At 46.6% G+C, this 21,274-nt stretch overlaps 1 protein-coding gene across 1 annotated transcript in view; it reads right to left on the bottom strand.

Annotated features, from left to right (window-relative positions):
• Nucleotides 1-251: 251 nt before the first annotated feature.
• LOC146813291 (uncharacterized) overlaps nt 252-21,274 on the bottom strand; it is a 68,125-nt gene continuing 47,102 nt past the window's right edge. Inside the window, exons 4-5 of the mRNA XM_085620111.1 lie at nt 14,744-14,847; nt 252-3,696 (exon numbers count right to left, since the gene is read on the bottom strand). Of these exons, the coding sequence (XP_085476237.1) occupies nt 3,585-3,696; nt 14,744-14,847 (216 nt within the window). The 3' untranslated portion in view covers nt 252-3,584. The remainder of the gene's footprint in view (nt 3,697-14,743; nt 14,848-21,274) is intronic.

Genomic DNA, 21,274 nt, shown 5'->3' on the forward strand with positions numbered 1-21,274 from the left:
GGGACCAAATGATGATCCGTCCAGATCAAGGGCTGTGGCAGACCAACCACTACCTCCTCCCAATTAGTAAAAATGGGATCAAGCAGATGGCCCTGCTGGTGAGTAGGAGAAACAGCTGTAAGTCTTAGTTGTAATGCCGCCAGATCCTGACGCAGCTCTTCAGCCGCCATACACCTTGTAGGTTGAGGTCGCCTAGCACAAGGAGTTTATTGTAGCGCAAGGCTGGTTGAGTAAGATATTCAAGTCAAGTCAAGTCAAAGTATGCTTTATTCGAATATTGTTCATAAAAGCATTTTACAACAACAATTTCATACATGGTTAAAAAGGAATTAAATTAAGATCGATACATACAAAGCATACACATATCTTATACATGACCATATAACATGTATTTCTTAGGCGGTAAAGAGTTAAAAAGTAGTTTTAAAAAACATAAAACATAAGAGAGAATAATCAAAGGACTAGCAGTCTCTCCTAGATCATGAGAGTAGTCAAATGACTAGCAATCTCTGTCTGATTGTCCACGCCCAGCCTAGATATTTTGCAGTGGCTACGTAAGATATTCAACCAAGCTCGATGAAAAGCGGGAGGGATAACCAGGAGGACGATAGATCAGGAGACCTTTCACAATACAGTTACTTGCCACTGTGATGGTAAAAAGGCCGGCCTCACTGTCAGCAATGATAATAGGTTCGAGTTGGCATTGGATGCTATGTTTAAAAATGATAGCCACGCCCCCTCCTCTACCAGAGTCCCTGTCAATTCGCCTAAACGTTCAACCACTCGGCAGTGCCTCGTCCAGCCAGGTCTCAGTGAGAAACATAACATCCACCTGACTGTCAGTAAGTAGGTCATAAATCTCTAATCTGTGTTTCCTAAGAGAACGGCAGTTCAGCAGACACCAGCTCAGAACGGGCGATAACTCCTTTCCCTCTTTCCCCAGATTGAACTTGAAAGGGCAATGCCTACAAGTTCTAGCCGAACTTCCACCTTGCATGCTGTGTAAGCAAGTCTCAGCTGTTTGGGGACGGAGGGCCAGCAATTCCTGGTTGCTATAACGTGATTTAATACTAAAAAAGCCAGGGGGGGTGGCCCCAGGCCCCGATCGGCCGCGGACGGGCGCAGACAGGCTTGCCTTAGGCGCGCCCGCTGCGCGGCCGCCGGAGCATGCGATTTTATATCTTCCTGCTTTCAACCCCTAGACTGCTGACTGCCCCCGGCTTCTTAACATCCTTTATTGTTCCTGATCATTTTGCTGTATTCTACACCCATGTTCTAATGCTTACTTATTCATGTTCTTTTGTTTACATATGATATCTTGTATTTTCGTTACACTCATCCCCTCCATTAGTGCGGAGGTGCTTACCCGTATATGTTGGGTTTACTTTGCTGTTTTACCACACTTGTCTCCGCTCACGTGCTTCGCGATTCTCTGTAAAGCGCTCCGATACCCTCTCGGGTCATGTTCGCGCTATATAAAACTGTTTTAATAAAACAGATAAATATGTAATGGATATTTGTAAATATAGGTAAATGTGTGCATGGCATTTTATGTAGGTTTTGGAGTCATTAGTTACTTTGCAGTATCTGAGGGGGATCCCGTCCCTTACCATTGAGCTCCCATGCCACATCTACTGCTGTACTCCAACTGGACCCGCAAGGACTCCTCCAGTACATATGAGCCTCTGAGGGAAGCAGAGTTGAGCAGTCCATGTTTACACCAGTTGTTGACTATTAGGTTTGAAACTAACGCACAGCATTAGTAAGAAAATACAACTAAGTCAATGCCCACTAAGAGCCAAGAAAAGGTCTTTATTTACAAATAGGCACAGTAAAGCAGTTCCAATGACATAGTCACTTACCCAGAGGATCGCTTTCGAAATATTTTCGAAAGGTTTGCACCCATTAGTGGCGTGCTACAGTTATTCTGACCGAATTGCAGCTAATTTGCCGCAGTACCCAAAAACCCACCACCCAAAGTGACTGGGATCCCACCCACAAAAAAGGCGATGTCGAAGCGAAAAATGGCAACTTGATGCAAGTCAAATCTGTAACTACAGTCAGTGCCGTCACCGGTGATCCAGTGACGGAGAGGGGGGAGGGGGTCAGGAATGTTTCCAAATAGGAGTTGTCATTGCTTGGACTGTAATAAGGACAGTTTCTTTTACCCTCAAACCTCCTAATGTAGCTGACTGAGTGCTGCAAAAGGTCTCAATCCGAAATCAGGAAATGTAGTATAAATCCCTGCTGTAATAAGAACGCCAGCTTCCATTTGGCTGTTTTCAAAAGTTGTTACTCAAGGGGAACCAATTCAAAGCTAAAACTGCTCCTTCACCCCCTTCCACTCAGCAATTGTTTCTATATGTATCTGTGATGCTCTCTCAGTCTGCATCTCCCTCTCTCTGCATCTGCATTGCTCCCACTCCCCATCTCCCACCCAGTGCGACTCACACCCTCTTGCCTCTCCCTGGCTACCCCACTCTGTGTGGCCCTCTCACCCCCACTCTGTCTCTTTTCAGGCTCCCACTCTCAGTGCGTCTCTCATTATCCACTCTCAGTGCGTCTCCCGCTACACACACACAGTGCATCTCTCGCTGCACACACTCAGTGCATCTCTCGCTGCACACACTCAGTGCATCTCTCGCTGCACACACTCAGTGCATCTCTCGCTGCACACACTCAGTGCATCTCTCGCTGCACACACTCAGTGCATCTCTCGCTGCACACACTCAGTGCATCTCTCGCTGCACACACTCAGTGCATCTCTCGCTGCACACACTCAGTGCATCTCTCGCTGCACACACTCAGTGCATCTCTCTCTACCCACTCTCAGTGCATCTCTCACAGCACACACTCAGTGCATCTCTCTCTACCCACTCTCAGTGCATCTCTCTCTACCCACTCTCAGTGCATCTCTCTCTACCCACTCTCAGTGCATCTCTCTCTCTACCCACTCTCAGTGCATCTCTCTCTCTACCCACACTCAGTGCATCTTTCGTTTCCCATTCTGTCTCTCTCACACCACTGTTTGGCTCTTGCTACCCATTCTCTGCAGCTCTCACTACCCACCCTCTGTCTCTCTCAGCCTGTGTGGCCTTCTCTGTGTCTCACAAAGCCAAGCTGATGGCCGCTCTACACCCAGCATTACATTTCTGCAGATGGACCACTGTCCTCAAATCAAGTCATGGATATTTGAGTTGGATTGCTTAAACTCTGTATGTGTCCAAAGGAAACGTCACTGTGTGAGTCTCTAGTCATGCGGTCCTCTCACCCACTACCCACCCTCTGCGGCATTTTTTTTTTTTTGCAGAGTTTTATATAGCGTCAACTTGACCAGAATCCAATCGGGTATCAGAACGCTTTACATAGCACCAGTTACGTTACATGAGTACACACATTCATTTTTTTTTGTTAGGCACGGGGAAATTAAGTGATTTGCCCAGAATCACAGGATGTTCAGCGTCAGTTCCCCAGGTCCGAGGTCGAGCGCCCTAGCCGTTAGGCCAACTCCTCTCCCTTCTCACAACTGATTTGTGTTGATTAAAGTCTGTATGTGTTCCAGAAAAACGTCATTGTGGGGGTCTTTAGCCATATGGTTCTCTCCTACAAAGGGAACTCCTCCTCATACTGCATTCGTTCAAGAATATACCCTCCTTCCTCAGATAGGCGCACTCCCCGAAGCCGCGCACAGGCGTCCTGTAAGGAGAAGAGCAGAACCATCAAGGAACATTAATGCATGTAGAGTTGCACAGCAGAAAGGATCATGTCTGTAGTTTTATCATGTAAGGTCCTTAGCTGTCTTCATTGCAGCAGATTACAAGTCCTTCAAAAGCTTTTCAATGATTCCAACTGCTTGCCTCCAGACATACTCTTGTCAGCTCTATGGAATAGCCCCCTACAACCATGGGCCATAACCGTCAAGAGGTTTTCTGGAGCGTTCACCTGGACCACATTCCTAAAGATGCTGCCTCTAGAGGCACAGCAGTGAGAACATCATCCTCATCGCAAATACGCAGTCCGAGCACATAAAATGATGAAACAAGACAAAATGTCTACAGAACATACTTCATTGACTTATTAAATTTGCAATTTCTAAAACAAATGTTATAAATAATGAGAACAAACAGGATTTCACCCAGCCAGTGTGGTTTCCAATTAAACAATAGTATTGAACAGGACTTACTGCACTGTTGTAAAACCGAAGACATATGTTATGGAGTAGGGTAGGGAAGCGGACAGTGGCTACCAAAATGTACTTTAAAATTTCTCTTAGAGAGATGGGTTTCGAAACATTTCATCACCGCGTCCTCAACTACTAGACTCTTCTGCAGGGAATGTCAGACGGTACCATGCATAATTTTACCACATGGTACTTTACAATGTGGTTTTTACCATACAAGCCTTTAACATGCGTACTTACATATCTATGCAACTTACACCTACTACAATGTATGATTTTACAATGTATGTTTCGTCACGCTCGTTATAAATAAACTTTACTTTTCAATAAAAAACTTCCAACCTCAAATTTTATCGCGTAACCTAATCCTCTACAACTGCCCAAATACCGCGCTTGAACCCGGTAAAATCTGTTTTTACCCCCAACTCAATACACCACAACAGCCCACACATCCAAACAGCCTTCTTAACTCTTACCATAAAATTCCTTACCTAAACTTGTGTGGTAACGACTTGCATTACAACGTGCTATGAGATATAATGACAATGAGGTAAGTGTACCACGCTGTGTTAAAGCTTGCACAGCTCTGCAGGGTGTCAAGGACGTTATGGCCAATGTTGCCAAATGCTAAAAGGACAGATGTAGGTTATTACCATGGAAGAAACTTTAACACAAGTCACTACCACCAATCCATTAAAGTTACTACTGCTCAAGAACCAAAACAACACTACTACGTAGTTAGTGGTTTAAATGTATCTCTGTAACCCCCTTAACTCTCAAATGACTACCTACACCTGATCACTAAAAAAGGAGGAATGACCCTCTTGAGACCCTCCATTAAAGCTTTATTGACCGGTATCCTGAAGAGACAGAGGCGTTGCCTATTCTGAAGGTAGGCAGCCACGGTAGGCAGGTGTAGTCGTATGGAGGAAAAGGCTAAACTACCAGCCTGAAAATTGATTAAGTAGCAGACACTGCCTGCACTGTGGCTTAAAAGGATTGATATTTTGTGAATGCCAGTAGTACACAAATGTTTTCCACTTGCCGCAAAGCAGGCCCAGTTTGTGGGTCAGCGCGCTTCCTTGAGAATGTGCATGGTTTCAGGTGGAAGATTTAGGTACCCAAAAACTCCAATACCCTAAAAATAATTTTCAACCCCCAATATATAGTATTAATCTTAAACAGTACACACTCACGGACCCTAAAAACCCCTCACTAGCACTAAACCATACATTCCCTGAAACCTAAAACCTCCTTACCACCAGAAAAAACCATCCCTGATCCTTACATACAATTTACTACCTCTAAAAATAACCCACCCCAGAACTTTAAAAACACCACCCCAGAATGCTACTCAACCCTGAAGAGTGACAACTAACAAACCATAAAAAAAACAGCAACGCCTAATCAAATACTGCACAATAAAGTGTGTGTGTGTGTGTGTGTAAACACATAACTACATGCATATTTATATAAATAAAGATACACAACATATACTTACCACTGTGGAAATTTCCCTAAGTGTTGTAAATGTATTAAAAACATATCTGCATGGTAAGGCCATGCGTTGAAGTACATGCCATAGGTCATAATGGCATGCATAGGAGTGAATGCATTCTAAAGGATCTATACCATAAGTTCAAAGAGAAAGGATTCGCTATAGTTAGAGATGTGGAGGGGTTGTTATCCACCTCCCAGAGAGTAGCTGTTTACATACTGCGACCCAGCCATGTACCAGATTGGACGTCGCCTATTAGCTTACCGCCTGTCGGGCATTTGTCAGTCGATTAGTCCCACAGTGCGAGGGTTTGGACTAGGTATTGAACACTGATGATGGGTATTTGGCTACCTGTATTTGCAGATCATTGTTTGCATTTTTTAAGCAGGGGCTTAGCACGTCCACTGATCAATGAGCTGGGTGCAATACCCTGCGTAGGGATTTATAATAATTAACCAGGAAGAAAGGAGGCTATTTCAAAAAAAATTGCCAAAGAGACAGACATTGTGTCATCCATGTTCAATAAAGGTTTGGTGTATACTACCACCTTGGAGAGTAGGATATTGTGAAAGGTTTCAAATTCACTGATTAGATAGGTAAAAGGTCAGAGGTTATCTTGAGGCCAGACTCTGTCCTTAAGTATATGCTGTACTAAAATGCATTTGACAGATTTCCTTTCTACAGCTTAGGATGTTATTCTTACTGAAGGACCCTACTCTACTACTAACTTCTTTGTAACCTCTTACAATTGTGGGGCCATATTTGACCAGGCCAGGGGTTTTCCTGCACTGAGACCTGGGTTTTGTTGCAGATGACCTCTCCTAGTACAGGATTGTGTGGCCTTTGGGAGATTTGTGATGAAGATCCTTCTCTCCTTCTCTCATTTCTATATGTTAATCAGTAGCAGCATGTATCCCTTGTGTTTGCTATCTTTGTTTCTAGAGCTTTCTCATGTGGTCTATCTAGGACTTATGTTTTACTTTGCAGTTAAAACTGTTTGTTCATCACATAGCAAGTACCTGTGGAAGATCATCCTTTACTTCTCCATTTAGGATCATATCCCTTTGAGACGGGGCGCGAGCATGGTCACTAGTTGCTGGTGTACCTTCGAGTTCACTCAAAGTACTTGCTAAGAAGAGTATAATCGATTTCAGACTCTAAAGAACAATCAACTGTTGCGTCCCAGGAATTAATCCTGAAATTAAAAGTTATTTGGATTACATGCCTGAGATCAGGAGCGAAAAAAAGGAACATGTTACTTACCCTGTAAGCATCTCTTTGAGCTCTACATTCGCCTGCCATCTAGTGTTGGGCCCCAATGTGGGCAAGTTATTTTTCTTCGAAGAAGTCTTGAGTCAAGAGGTACTGTGACTCCTCCTCTTGGTGTCAATGGGCATGGCCATCAACTCCATTGTTAGATTTTATTTCGGAGGGTAAAGATGGAATGTGAAGGGATATATAGCGAGATGAAAAAGATATAGTGAGAGACATTGCAACGGCGACAGGCATCCAGGGAGGAGGGTGGACAAGTGAATCTACAGCACTTCATGCCACAAACAGATGCTTCAATCATAACACTTTCCATTTGAGTAACATTTTCCATTCGAGGCATGTGTGGCTGTAGATACACATGCTATGCATAGACTGAAAATCAGTCCTCACAAAAAGCAGTGGGTAGCCTGTAGGTTTGCAGCAGATTGTACAGAGAACTGCCTGACCAACATATGTCTTGTGAAAGTTTATGGTGTTGACAAAGTAGCTGCTTTACATATATAACTTATGGGGAAGTGGAGCCAGAAGTGAGGGCGCCTGCGTGGGGCTCCCGTGAGGAGAGGGAGAGCCCCGTGCCTTCGCAGAAGTTCCCCGGGTTCCTGAGAAGGCCAAGAAGAGCAGCTGGCCCTGACACGGTGTCAGTGCCTGGGACCAGCTGCGAGCGAAGTAGAAAGGAGAGCCCTGCAGATGCCCATAAGTGGCACCAGGAGAGAGGCGAGCCTCCCCAGAGCCCAGTGAGTGGGGATTCATGTGGCACAGTGTAAAGTGCCTATTTCCTGAGCGGACCCACAGGAGAGTGGGTCACTCCAATGATTGGGGCAATTTGTTTTTCAGAGCCCCAGAGTGGGGTCCCAGCTTGCCAGGGCCTCTTTGTTTATTCCCAGCAGTGCTGCACCTGCGGGGGCAGCTGCCACATGGCCATATTTGTTTGGAGGGCCCCAGTGGAGGCCCGAGGGTGCCAGGGCTGATTGATTGGACACAGCTGCACCACGCCAGCGTGGGCAGCTGCTACAATTGGCACTATTGTTTTACAGTCCCAGTGTGGACTTCTGAGGGCACCGAAGCGCCAGTGCCTGATTCTTTATTCCCTCAGTTGCACCGCCGTAGTGGGCGACTGCAACGTGGGGCACATTTGCTTACAGAGTCCCAGTGGGGACCCACCCAGAGGGCACAGTAAGTGCCAGTGCCCACATTTCTGCTTCACAGCTGCACAGCAATTTGTGTCAGCTACAACGTTTAGGCCAGCGCAATTGCGCCCTTCTGGATTCTGCTGCAGTTGCAGCACACCCTGACCTTGGGGGCGTAGGGAATTTTGAGCCCTCTGAGAAGGCCAGTTGGCCAGGGGGACAGTGTTAGATTGATAGGGCGCCAAGCCCTAATGTGATTTATGTGGTGCCCAGGAAATGTGATTTATGCACCATAATATATGCCTCTGTGTTTATGTTTAGGAGGTTATTCCCTAATCTGAGGTTAAGGCGTATGAGGTTATTGCCTACAGTGATTTCTGCTAATGAAGTTATTGCATACCGTGTTTATGCTTGCGAGGTTATTGCATAATGTGTTTATGTTGGTGAGGATATTATTACCTACTGTCTTTAGGCTTATGAGGTTGGCGCATAATGTATTTTATGCCAGATGTGATGCTGATTGCAGAATATGGATTTATGTTGCAGCATATAATGCAGAGTACAGTGTTTTGCCAGTCATTACTGGTTGTGTTCTAAATTTACTATTTGTGCTTTGTGATGGTTCTGACAGTGGCCCAATTGGCCCTGTTAGGTGTATATAATCCCCTGTAAATATTGCCTAGTGCCAGTTGGCACAGTGTATATTGTGGGATTACTATTCTAATGCGTTTATGACAATACAAAGGCTATTTTGGTACATAACCTTGTGTGGAGTTTCTTTTGTGGTGTGCCTAGTGTGTTGCTGCTGTGTGTGTGTTGCGCAAACAATTTACACATTGCCTCTGGGATAAGCCTGACTGCTTGTGCCAAGCTACCAAGGGGGTGAGCAGGGGTTATCTTCAGCGTGTTAACTCCCTTGCCCTAACTAGAGTGGTGGCTTCTGCCTGGCTTAAGTTCAAGCCCTAGCGAAACAGAAATCCAATTTCTAACACTATGTAGTTGGAAAAAATGTTCTTTCAGGGTTAATGCCTGAAGCTCACTGACACGCCTAAGTGAGGTGACAGCAAGAAGAAATGCCATCTTTCAAGAGAAAAACTGATGGGGCTAGGAGTAGAGGGGCACAAATGGAGGGCCCATGAGATGTGTGAGAACAATGTTGAGATTACATTAGGATGTCAGTGGGACCCGCGGAGGAAGGACCCTCTTGAGACCCTCCATTAAAGCTTTAATGACCGGTATCCTAGAGACAGAGGCGTTGCCTATTCTGAAGGTAAGCAGCCACGGTAGCCAGGTGTAGTCGTATGGAGGAAAAGGCTAAACTACCACCCTGAAAATGGAGTAAGTAGCAGACAATGGCCTGCACTGTGGCTTTAAAAGGATTGATATTTTGTGAATGCCAGTAGTACACAAATGTTTTCCACTTGCCGCAAAGCAGACCCAGTTTGTGGGTCAGCGCGCTTCCTTGAGAATGCGCATGGTTTCAGGTGAAAGATTTAGGCACCCAAATTCTATGACCTCAGGAGCCAAATTGGAAGGTTGAAGTATCTGGGTGCCTGATTTCTCCATGTTTCTGCGTGAGACGGGGCGGCTTGTTAGGGAGCCTCTTGGGCGGCACCAGAGAGAGTTGTGAACCAGGGCTGACCGGCCATGTGGCTGCTACCAGGATGAGAGTGAGGGATGTCTTCTGAAGCCTCCAAATTACAAATGGAAGGAGAGGGAGAGGCAGAAAAAAGTGTAGGCAAATATTCCTGAGCAGTTTATCCATAGTGCATTGCCAGTGGACTAAGGGTATGGGAACCAGGAGGCGAAGTTTGGAGATTTTATATTTTCAGCTATTGTAAACAGGTCCATCTCTGGGAAACTCCATCTGTGAAAGCAGTGGGACAGGATTTGTGGTTGGAGTTCCTACTTGTTGCCACATCCTGCTGAGAAGTTAGGCAGATCTTTGTCCATCCCCGGAATGTATTCTGCTAGCAAATGAAGTTTGTGGCAGAGAGCCCACCGCCAAATGCTCTGGGATACCAGCAAGAGTTGTGCACAGTATGCCCCTCTGTTTCTGAAAGAAATACATACTGTCATGCTGTCCGTCCCGACAAGAACAACCTTGCCAGTCAGGTGAGGTAGGAAAGCCTTCAGCACTAGGTGAACAGCTAGGAATTCCAGGTAGCGCATGTGGAGGCCCTGTTGTTTGGATTCCCACTGTCCCTGGATGGTCAGATCTTGCACGTGTGCACACCAACCCATACGGGCGGGAGACATGTTTTGTAATAATCCTCTGTGGAACTAAGTCGAGGAACGGCTGCCTCTGCAACAAGTTGTTGGTGTTCCACCACTGCAGAGAGCGACAAACATGGCGGGCGATCAAATCTAGACCGTCTAAATGACTCTCCACCTGAGACCACTGTTGCGCTAAGCATTCCTGCAACGGACGCATGTGTAGCTTGTCAAGGGGTACTATAGCAATGCAGGGACAATGATGCCTACAAGGTTCAGACCGTGGCTGCTGATGTGGTTGGAAAAGAGGGAGCAGTGCCTGAAAGGACTGGGTTGTGAAAGGGTTTGGACAGGCTATGCCCACCTCCGAGAGGAGAATAGCCGTAGGTAGGGTTGGATGTGGAGGGGTTGGAGGTGGGATTTCAGAACAGTAGTCTACCTTGACCAATACAAAAACGGTGGAAAGGGTAATTACAAATAACCTTGTCCAAAAACGTGAAGGATAGAAACTTGAAGTCAGGGCAGAGGGTCTCCTGTAGGTGGCAATAAAGGTATGAGCAGTGCTGTTCTGCTGTCGACAACTGGCTTTGCCTGCCGGTAAACTGGTGATTTTTTTTTTTTTAGCAACAATTCTTTATCAAGAATTTTCAGTTTTTCAAAACATAAACAGATAATACAGTCAGTAAAGTGTATTTATACCAACCAAAAAAGGTCAGCCAACTAAAGGGAGGGGAGGTGCTGGGAACAGGCAAAGCCCGGAAACGATGAGTACAGCCCACACAGGACATCCAAGAGGGGAAAAAGAATGGGCTGACGCCCAGCACCAGGCTCGAGGAACCCACCCTCCCCTGGAAGCAGTGGCCAGGAGTGCATAGCAGCCAGCACCAGGAGGATAGCGGGAAGGTGGTGGCGGGTCACAGAATTGGGGAGAGCGGGACAGGTATATGGGTCCGGAAAGGCAGAAGAAACTGGAGAGAAAACCATGTATGCACCAGGGAGGGGCACTCAGGGAGGGGGTTGGGGCATTTGTCAATGGAGGACAGGTTAAGAAACAAAGGAAAGTGGCAGCAGCACACAAGTGCTGGAGGTATTGGGTAGGCGTGGTGCGAAGGGCTGAAATATGGCTTTGGAGTCTGTTAATTTCTGAATCTCGACTATTTATTGACCAAGAACACACAAAAGGAATAAACCAAGCAGGATCTAATGTACGTGTCTTTGAAGGTCCATGGGTAGAACGTCAGAGTCCTTTTCACGCTTGACCAGCGTAGTGGTGACTTTTTGTTCTTCCTTTACAGAGTCCAGAGATGGCTGTCGCCACCAGCACCCTCAAACAAAGGAGTATGAAGAGAAAGGTGAGTAGCTTGTCTTTGGGGCCTACGTTTATCTTCGCCAAGTCACCTGTGTCTCTACCTGCGTGTGTTTCACACCCTTTTCTCTCCAGGGCGGAAAATTCTAATTGATGTGATCCTTAAGCTCCAAGTGTAAAAAAAAAGTAGTCTTACTTACAGAAGTACGTGATAGTAGGCAATAGGGTTAAGGAGTTGCAAAAAGTAAAACCAGAACATATCCTGGCTCTGCATGTTAACTGATTTCCTCCCACTTTCCCCCTCTTAGGCCAGTTGTTTCAGTCCCCACACACTCACTGTGCTAGCCGCACATCTCCTGAGTGTGGCAGGATGCTGGGTCTCATCTGGGCAATACCAAAGGGATGATGGACGGAGTGTTGAACATTGCAAGCACTCACCCCCAGTCAACTGATCTGGGTTTAATCGATCATCATTCTTTATCTCACTCCACCACCCTAGTTCAGACCTGGCCATATGCAAATCAGTCTGACCCTGTGCCTCATGGAACAGTCCAGCCTGAACTGCCAAGCCACGTCTTCCCTGGACCGGAAACAAGCATCCTGGGACCGGTTTTGGGTTGATAACCCTCATCAACCTGCCTAGCTTGAATCCAGTGGCAAAGTGAGCAAGGGAGCCATGTCTGGGCATACCCTGCCAACTTACGGCAAACAAAGCAATACCAAAGGGATTATGGACGGAGTGTTGAACATTGCAAGCACTCGCCCCCAGTCAACTGATCTGGGTTGAGTCCAACCTCCAAGTCTCATCTGGGGGCATCCACCACTCTTCGGGTCAGCTTTCCGGGGATTCTTCCATTTCCTCCTCAGAGCCGGATCTGTCCTCCTCAACGCCACACCTCTGCTCCTCCTTGTCCCCGCAGAGTGCCTGACTTCTCCTCCATCTCCACCTCATACCACTGCCATCTCCGCGACTCCTTCACCGTCCATCTGCAACATTTCCAAAGTCTCTCCCGAGGTTCCTCTCTAACCCGCCAGCCAATCCACCTCCTTTTCTACTTGCGTGGCCCTGCCACCCTCCTTCTGAAAGGAGAAGTCCATTTTCAGTGTTTTGGAACTGACCTCTGCCTTCATTAATTTTTTCAAATAATTTTTCCTTTTTCTCTTTAAGGTACCTTTGCTTGGGCTACGTGGAGGATGTTGGATAGGAACTGCGTTCACGTTTATCAGGTAAGGTGGGGGTGTGGGAGGGGGTCTCTTCACAGTAAGATACTAGAAGCATCAGAAGTGCTTGGGGTGCCAGCTCCCTCAGGGCAGATCCAGACCAACAGCAGCAAGATAAGTACCCCGGACTGCCTCAAAGGCGTCCAGGTTGTCATTGAGAGTGTGTCTCCCGCTAATGAGAAGCACTCCAGTGAAGTTCTACGTGCCATTCCCCGACCATGGGGACCACAGGCTGCCGCCAGTGTTGAAAGATGCATAACTTCACCATAGCGAGTGCGGCAGCGACCCACCTATGTTTATGAGAGGTGAGGCCTGGGAGGTCCAAGATATCATGAAAGAGCAAGGTGGTGTGGGGAGGAAGAGGAAAGGGACAGCAACAGCAGAATTGGGACAATATATCCTCACCTAAACAGCTGCAAGTGATGGACACGTCCAGAGGGTAGGAAACAAATCACATTGATTGGTGTCACATCTCCAGAAGCGATCATAAGAGCATCTTGGCCCATTTGAGTTTCCAGGAGAACCGATAAGTGCAGGAATTTAAGCTGCGATTCTCAGAGGAACCGGTCATGCCCCACCCGAAGAGAAGTCCACACCAACATGGAATAGGCCTTGCCGAGCACTATCTGCCACGACAGACACATCGCAGCGCTCGAGGGACCAGAGTGCAGGGGTTTGAGGAGTACCTCAGAGACCAGAGACCAGAAATTGGTAGCAGTCCATGGCGCGAAAGTATTGGAAAACAGGCGAAGTAGGGTGCGCCGGTAGCACCGGTCTAAGGGCCACCACCAGACAATGCATCAGCAGGCAGAACCGCCAGTGGTTTACAGGCTGAAGCCTGAATTTCACGCAAAAAACAGGCAAGGTCTTGGGTGCAGCACCATCATCATACAGCTGATCTACGGAGGGTGGTTTCTGCGTACACTAGGACTCCCAATAGAACAAACAAGTGATGCTCCAGCTGCATTCACACATGAGTATCCCAAGGCGGACCCAAATGCACCGCAAACAGGGAAAGCTGGAAAAATACTTAATACAATTTCATAGAGCCAATCGGATGCCACCCGTCACCCATAGGTGTGTTTCCCGGAGCATAGGCTTACGGCCACTCCAGATGCAAGTGTGGATGCCCATTTCTATGAAGGGAAGTAGTGTCCGTTGGATACGTAGGGGCAACATCCCAAACAAATAATTAAAGAAGGGATGACAGTCATCTTAACAGTCTGCACCCTAACCGAGAAGGAGGGATGCGAGACTGACCACTTCTTGAAGTCCCACTTTGCGTGGTCTAGCAGTGGGAGCAAATTATCCTCCACCGTACTTAGACCAGTTTATTTTGTACCCCAACAGTTAGGAGAAATTATCAATTAGTGACATTGCAGTAGCTCTTGTTGTCTGGGGACTGGACAGAAGCAACAAAATTTCACCGTCATACAGAAGTGCCTTGACATCGCCCACAGCAGTGGGGAAACCGGTCAATGCCGGCAAGAACCATATTGCAGCTGCCAGGAGCTCCAGGGCACGAGCAAGCAAAAGAGGGAAAGAGATCAGAACTGGAGGGACACATGTGCCACCAAGAAGCCCCCTGCGTGCTCACCTCCTGAGCTTGCAGGAAAGCCCTTGTGAGGTGGGGTCTAAATGCTCCTTCCCCGCCTTGTAAAACTTGGTTACCTGGGGAATTCGGACTTGGAAAGGGGAAATTTGAAGCTGGGATGTGCACTCTAAGGACAAGAAAAGAATTGGATTGCTGCAGATCATACCTGCTTTGAGGAAATTTCTTATCGCTGCATTCTGATAAAAAATGTAATATTTTCACTTTGCTAGAGATGCTCCTACAAAAGGCCTTGGCACATTTCACATGATCTGTGTATTCCGCATTCTTTACCAGAGGTTTATCATAGTGAAACCATGAAATGGGAACTTACATATTTGCATTAAAAGGGAAGCCATCAATCCACTGAAATTCTTCCTCTGATTTGCTTAGACCAATCCAAGGATAGCGTCTGCCATATTCTTTAAATATCTCATCCTGCAAAACAAAGATATTTTTAATGATCCTTTACATGTTATTCACCAGGAAATTGCCATTTCAACGGATACATTTACAGGATGGGACAATGCGACATTCACACTGTGATGTGCAGTTGCCATGGACTTCACAAAAGCCACAGAAAGCAAAATGGGGAAAGATGCCCTTAAACATTTGGGTAAATTCACAGCACAAGACACCTGGGTGGATGGCAGAAGACTGCCATTGGGATCAGAATCCGTGTTGGTTTCTCTTTCTCTTTCTATTTGTCAACCAAGGTTGTGGTGCTGGTTTCATGTGGTATCATAAGCTTGTGGAATAACTAAGAGGACACAAGAGGAGATGCAGAAAAGACAGGTTGTACAGAGACATGGCACAAAACTGACTCTGCAAATTTGTGCATGCCTTTGCTTGCATATGTCAGAGTGCTTCATTCGTGAAACTCTTATTTTATTCACAGATACTCTTACAGGAACAGTTATTAGTGGCTTAAGTGTAGAACTGTAGGAAAGTGCCCATTTTGATGTGGTCACTCCCACCTTTTGCATGGTAACGGATGTGATTTTGACTGAAAATGCACTGGGTCCCGGCTAACCTCTTCCCCAGTGCCAGAGTTCTTTCCACAATTGCTTCTCCCAATTGGCAAAACCTTTAGCACCCTCCGTAAGTCTCTAGTAAATGGTGCCCCTGGTACCTAAGGTCTGGGGTACTAAAATGGTTCCCTAAAGGCTGCAGCATGAATCGTGCCACCCTAAGGGACTCCTCACCAAACACCTGCAGCGCTGCCATCGCAGGTTGCGTGTCTTGGTGCAGACAAAAGTGAAAACACAACATGTTACACATCCCAGTGTGCCATGTCCCCTACCACTTCATGTAGTATTTGTAAGTCACCCCTGCACCAGACCGGACAATACGGAGGCAGGATGCTTAATATGACATGTGGGAAGGCATACCTGCATGAGCAGATATACCCCTGTACTGGTCAATCCTATTACTGCCTGTGCAAGTGACCAGGGAAGTCATTTTAAACAATGTACTGGACACTGGTGAAAACAAGTTCCTCAGCTACAAGAGGGCTTCACTGAAGATAGGGATGTTTAGGGATTTATCAAAACATGCACCCAGTGGGCACCTTAGAGGCACCCCTCTGAAAACCTACCAGCCTCTGCTGTGCTTGCTGACTGGTCTCTACCACACGAGACCCTGTTCTGACCTCCTAGGGTGAGAGTCTTTTCTCTCAGGAGGCCCAGAACAGAAGCCTGTCCGTGCAGAGAGTGTCGCACTACCTCTCACAGGATGACCGCTTGATTAGCCGCCCTAAGGAAGCAAGCCTCAAAGGGCTACCACCTTTGAAATGCGAATCTGGCTCCCCATGACAGGAGAGAAAGCCGACCGCTTTGTCCAGAGCCCTCTTTGGCACACGGACAGGGGGGGAAATTTGCTAGTCAGGTAGGAGTGCCACCCTCAGGCTAGTACCACCCCTAAGTTGGGCTGCTACGAGGTGGACAGGATTGTTTAGAGGTAGCCATCTTTGTGATGGCATACATAGGAATTCGGGAACAGTGTTATGCCCACTTCCAACAGGAAGTGTTCATATAGGGGGCATACTGACCCCAACGGTCAGTGGCCCATTTTATATAACCCTATACTACCCCAATGTCCCTAATTTCAGTAGTTGGGGACCCCTGAAACCAGAGAAGTAGATCCTGATGACCCAAGAAGAGAGAGGACACCGAAGAGCTGCAAAAGCAGAGCGGAAAGAAGAAGCAGCTGACTTGGTACCAGCCCCACCGGTCTGTCTGTATCCCTCATCTAAAACTGCACCACAGTCGACTCGTCCTGCCGCTGTGACTCCAGAAACTTGGGAAGACTGCCTGCCTTTGAAAAAGACTCAAGACATCCTGTGAACAAAATACCTGATCAGCCAAAGCTCCAAAAAGAAGAATCTGAGGCCTCCAGAACCCAACACATGAATCCACCACTGCACCAGTCACCTATTGCCCGAGCAGAAGTGGGCCACCAGTGTCCGCAAGGACCTGCAGCACTCCATAGCGCGAGTCGATTGTGATTTCACATCTCCTGGACTCCCGTCGATGCCTCCAGCCTCTACACGCAGGCCCCCTCTACCACGAGAGCTCCTGTAAGGAGAAACCCAACACCTAAGGACATCTCCGCACCTGTCGCCCCGGGGCCTTGGAGAAGAGGACTAATGCTGTCCCCCCATACCCAAGAATCGTGAGGCCTTAGGTCCCCTGTTGGTTCAGCCCGACTGGCCTCCTGGCCAGAGCGTGCAGCCTCGTTCCACAGTGACCGATCTCCATGGAAACGTATTGGGCTCCCAACACTGTTTTGCACCCTGCACCCAGCTGCCCTTGTGCCACTGGTGGTGTATTGTCTTGTAAGTCACTATTCTTCCTTCCATAGGATAACATTACAGAACTCAGAAATTGCAATGTGTCGACTGTTTAAAATGAAAAGAATTCCTACTTATAAAAATGTACTCACCTGAACGATTTTTCTCTGATGCGTGAACATATATAAAGATACTTGCTATTTTTATAAATTGGTGTAGGTCTCCTTCTTCAATCTGTGAGTCACTTATCAATCATTGGGTGTATTTGTAAATGTATTGCACCTCTGTGTTCAGCCCAAGTCTGCTCGACCACACTAACCCCTAAGAGATCACTTTGGGATTGCATAGCCAGCCCCTGTCCACTCATAAGGGAACTCCTGGACTCGGTAGGTCATATTTTTGAGATCTCATATGAAGAGCCAGCTTCCTACATGAAGGCGGTTTGTTAGCAGCACGTGTGCAGAAAATGAAATACAAAGAGCACGATGTACAAAACACTTAAGCAGCCGTGCATCCGAAAATTTGCAAAATGAAAGATTTTGTATTGTTCCAAACTCCTTTTGTGAGTTTCAAAGTCTCTGACTCAAAAAGGGACACTTCGACTAATTACACATCGCAATTAGGAGGGGAGGCTTGGAAGTGGCGTTCCTTCTTAACTGCAAGTCGTAATGACATTTATCAAAGGGTTGAGGCAGCAAACACTGTCGCAAACTGTTGCCGAAACATCGTCACTGGAGTCGGGGTGGCATCCGATTCACAAAGGGGAAGCTGTTGTGGTGATTTCCGGTTTCCGAATCATGCCAGGTGTTCTCAGGGCGAGCTAAGAGTCGCCCTGGGTACCATGTACTCTCCTGCGCTCTATTGCCAAACATCAACTTTATTTTTTAAAGCAAAACCTGCCCCTTCAAGGGACACAAACTGAATTAAAAAAAAAAAGTTGATTACAAGTCAACTTGAAATTCTCCTCTGCTCCAGACATTCCACACCTCAGACACGGCCTCCATCTGATCCAGACCTGGACGACCTGCTCTTAGCCATGAACAGCAGGAGAGACATAGTAGAAACCTAGCTCCCGGACATGAATCTTGAAGGCTTCGAAGCCGACCTTTCACCAAATGCCAAGTCACTTGGATATGCTTAGAACATCAATCTTGCCTTCATATGAACACATTGTAAAATGCCTGGTACCGGCTCTATTTAAAAGAGACAAACCATTTCTTCCAGGGACCTCAAGTGTCTCCCCCGGCAGGTTTACACCATTTTCAAAGTCAGCTTCATGATTTATAAAGCCATCATGACCCGCACCCCCCGTTTCTTGCAGACAAGCTCAGAATCCCTGGGGCGTCTCGGCAAATCCACATGCAGACCACGATCTGACTAGACACGAAGAAGAAAGAGGAAAACAAGACAGCGGGCCTTTTCCATCTATGTACCCAAGATCTGGAGAAACATCTCTGTACTCATAAGGACAGCCCCAACTACCCCAGTTTGTTAAACAGTTGAAGACACACCTCTTTAAAGAACAATATTTTGCAATGCATTGACAGTCTACTAACCAGCCACCTCCCTATTCCTCTTGGACTGTAAGTTTGCCCTTGGCTTTGTACACCACTGCACTGACTAGATGGCTTGGTCACCCTACACATATGCAGCATACGTTTGTGAATACAGACAACGGTACAGTCATCTGCTGTCCTCTGCATGTCACCATCTCTGCATTTACAGCCATCCAAATGGAGTAGCAAATAGCTACCCCTTCATCAAAATTAATTAGGCAGGTTGTTTTGCGACAATCTGTGAATGGGCAATCTGAGATGTGACCTCTGTAGAGAGTTCACATCGAACACTGCATACCTGCGCATAATGGTTTGCAATCAGATATCCATACATTGTGCCAAATGTTCCCTGGGCCAATTTTATCAACAGCATAAGGTGGTCCTTTTTAATGCACCAATGTATTACATGTAATGAAATCTAGACGTTGCTCTTGCCAGCTTGCCCAAAAGACCGGCATCCAGGGGTGTGAAGAAGACCTTGAGAAGTGCTTGGTCAGGGTGGCCTTGTGCATAGATCTAGGACTTACATTTTCTAATCAGTGTCTATAGGTTTGAACATTCTTAGAGTCTGGATACAGCGTATTGGGCGTACCTGAACAAATATTGCAACTCTGTAACAATACTGTTCTTCACAGAAGCACATGTAGCCTCTCTTTGAATCAGACCATCAGCGGCCGCAGAAGACCAAACCAATAATACACCGAGGCACAGATTTACAAGGAGTTCACCCAATACAAAGCAGCAAGTAAAGTTTCGGCGCTGCATTGCATGACCTGAAGAGAGTAGAACTGCACCATATCTACAAAGAGCTGGTGCAGATCTGGTCTCTCCATGCAGTGGCGTACTTGTGCAACCATGCACCAACGCGAGCACCCTAGTGCCATAGTGAAGGATATCTGTGTTGTGGTCCCTTCCTGCACAAAAACTATGCTTCAAGGCTATTTCTTCCGTGTGTGTGTCGCAGAATGTGCCAGGTCTGCGTTAAAAAAAGTAATGCAGCAACGTTGTCCATCTGGGCCAGTGTTTAACTGATACCTGCAGTACAGGTGGGTGCAAATCATCCCATCTCTCAAGCACTCTCTGACATCCACAAATTCAACCCACATGTTTGAAAAACTCCAGTGGCGCCCATGTCTGGTTCGGCCACTCACAGGACTGTTCACCCTAAAGAATGTCATCATCGTCATCATCAGAAAAACTTTATTTCGGCCAAAGATGGCCGTTAAAGCACAGATGAAGAGTACATTGCATTTAGTTAAAAACAGAACTAAAAGAAACAACATTGTCCTAACCATTGCACTGGGAGAGACACCAACTAGCACGATCGAGATAGGATTTACAATCATAATCCATGGTCATCTCAATTATCCTTTAACTCACCCCACAGCCCCAAGTTGTTTAAGTGAAACAATCATAAAGTGCTTGTACATCATACAGGCTGTCTAGGAATTCATAAAGTGCTTGTGAATCATACAGGCAATCTTAGGGATGTTTACATTATCTGGGGAACTGGTTCCATTGGAAAGCCTGTGTGTAAGCAGGGGTTAGCCACGGCCTTAGTCTAACAACAGTAGACAACCAAACAAAGGCGAATAACCAATAACTTATTTAAGCATTATGGTTAACAAAAGTTTTTCTTAAAACGGCTCTAAGGTGACTACAACTGTATTACAAACAATTTAAAGGCTGGGCCCATAGTAGAAAATATAATACAACGGGTGGTCCCGAGCTGGGGAGTCATCTTTAACTCCTTCAGTGCCCATGACGAGATGGTCTCGTCATGGAGCGCGCCCGCTAATGAAAGGCCCGGCACAGGGCGGGGAAAGGGCGTGGCACTGAAGGGGTTAAGATGGCACTACAAAAGCTGGGTGTGTGTCATATTTCACTAGCCTGTATGCCTCTCTGCAATGTCTAAACACCAGATTTCTGCATATCTGGCGGAGCCAGCGGGTCCATGCCTTTTTATATCCTTGGCAATGAAAATGACATGAATATCGGTCTCTTCTATGTTACTGCAAGCTGGGCGACCCCGATCAGATGAGTCCGCCCAATTACTGGTAAATGCACGCAATGGAAGCACCCCATGTCTGAACTGAGGATATAGTTTCTTGGCCAAGAGTGACTGAATGTCATCCAGAGCCGATTCTAGTCTGTATTGGTCACCAGGTTAGAGACAGTTCTGAATGTCAGGTTTGGAGAACAGACATGAATACACCAAGGTATGAAGACCTACAGTTACAGGTAAGTAACATGTTTATTCACCTAACCTTTAGGAGAGATTAGGTGACTTCTCTTACAAAACACTCAAAGGTGTGAGGTGCCTGGGGTAAAGTGCATTAAAGTAAAAGAACATTAGTGAGTTTGCAGGATGACGTGCGAGGGACCCTTCCTGGCTGATTCGACCCAGAGTCACAGGAATGCATCAAGAGAGATAACTGGCAAAATGTACTTATGGCCGATTATTCCCTCCCAGAGGATCCAAAATCTACTTGATCATTGAATTTTATGATCTGCTGGA

The sequence above is a fragment of the Triturus cristatus genome, chromosome 7 (genome assembly GCF_964204655.1).
Source record: "Triturus cristatus chromosome 7, aTriCri1.1, whole genome shotgun sequence".
Lineage (NCBI taxonomy): Eukaryota > Metazoa > Chordata > Amphibia > Caudata > Salamandridae > Triturus > Triturus cristatus.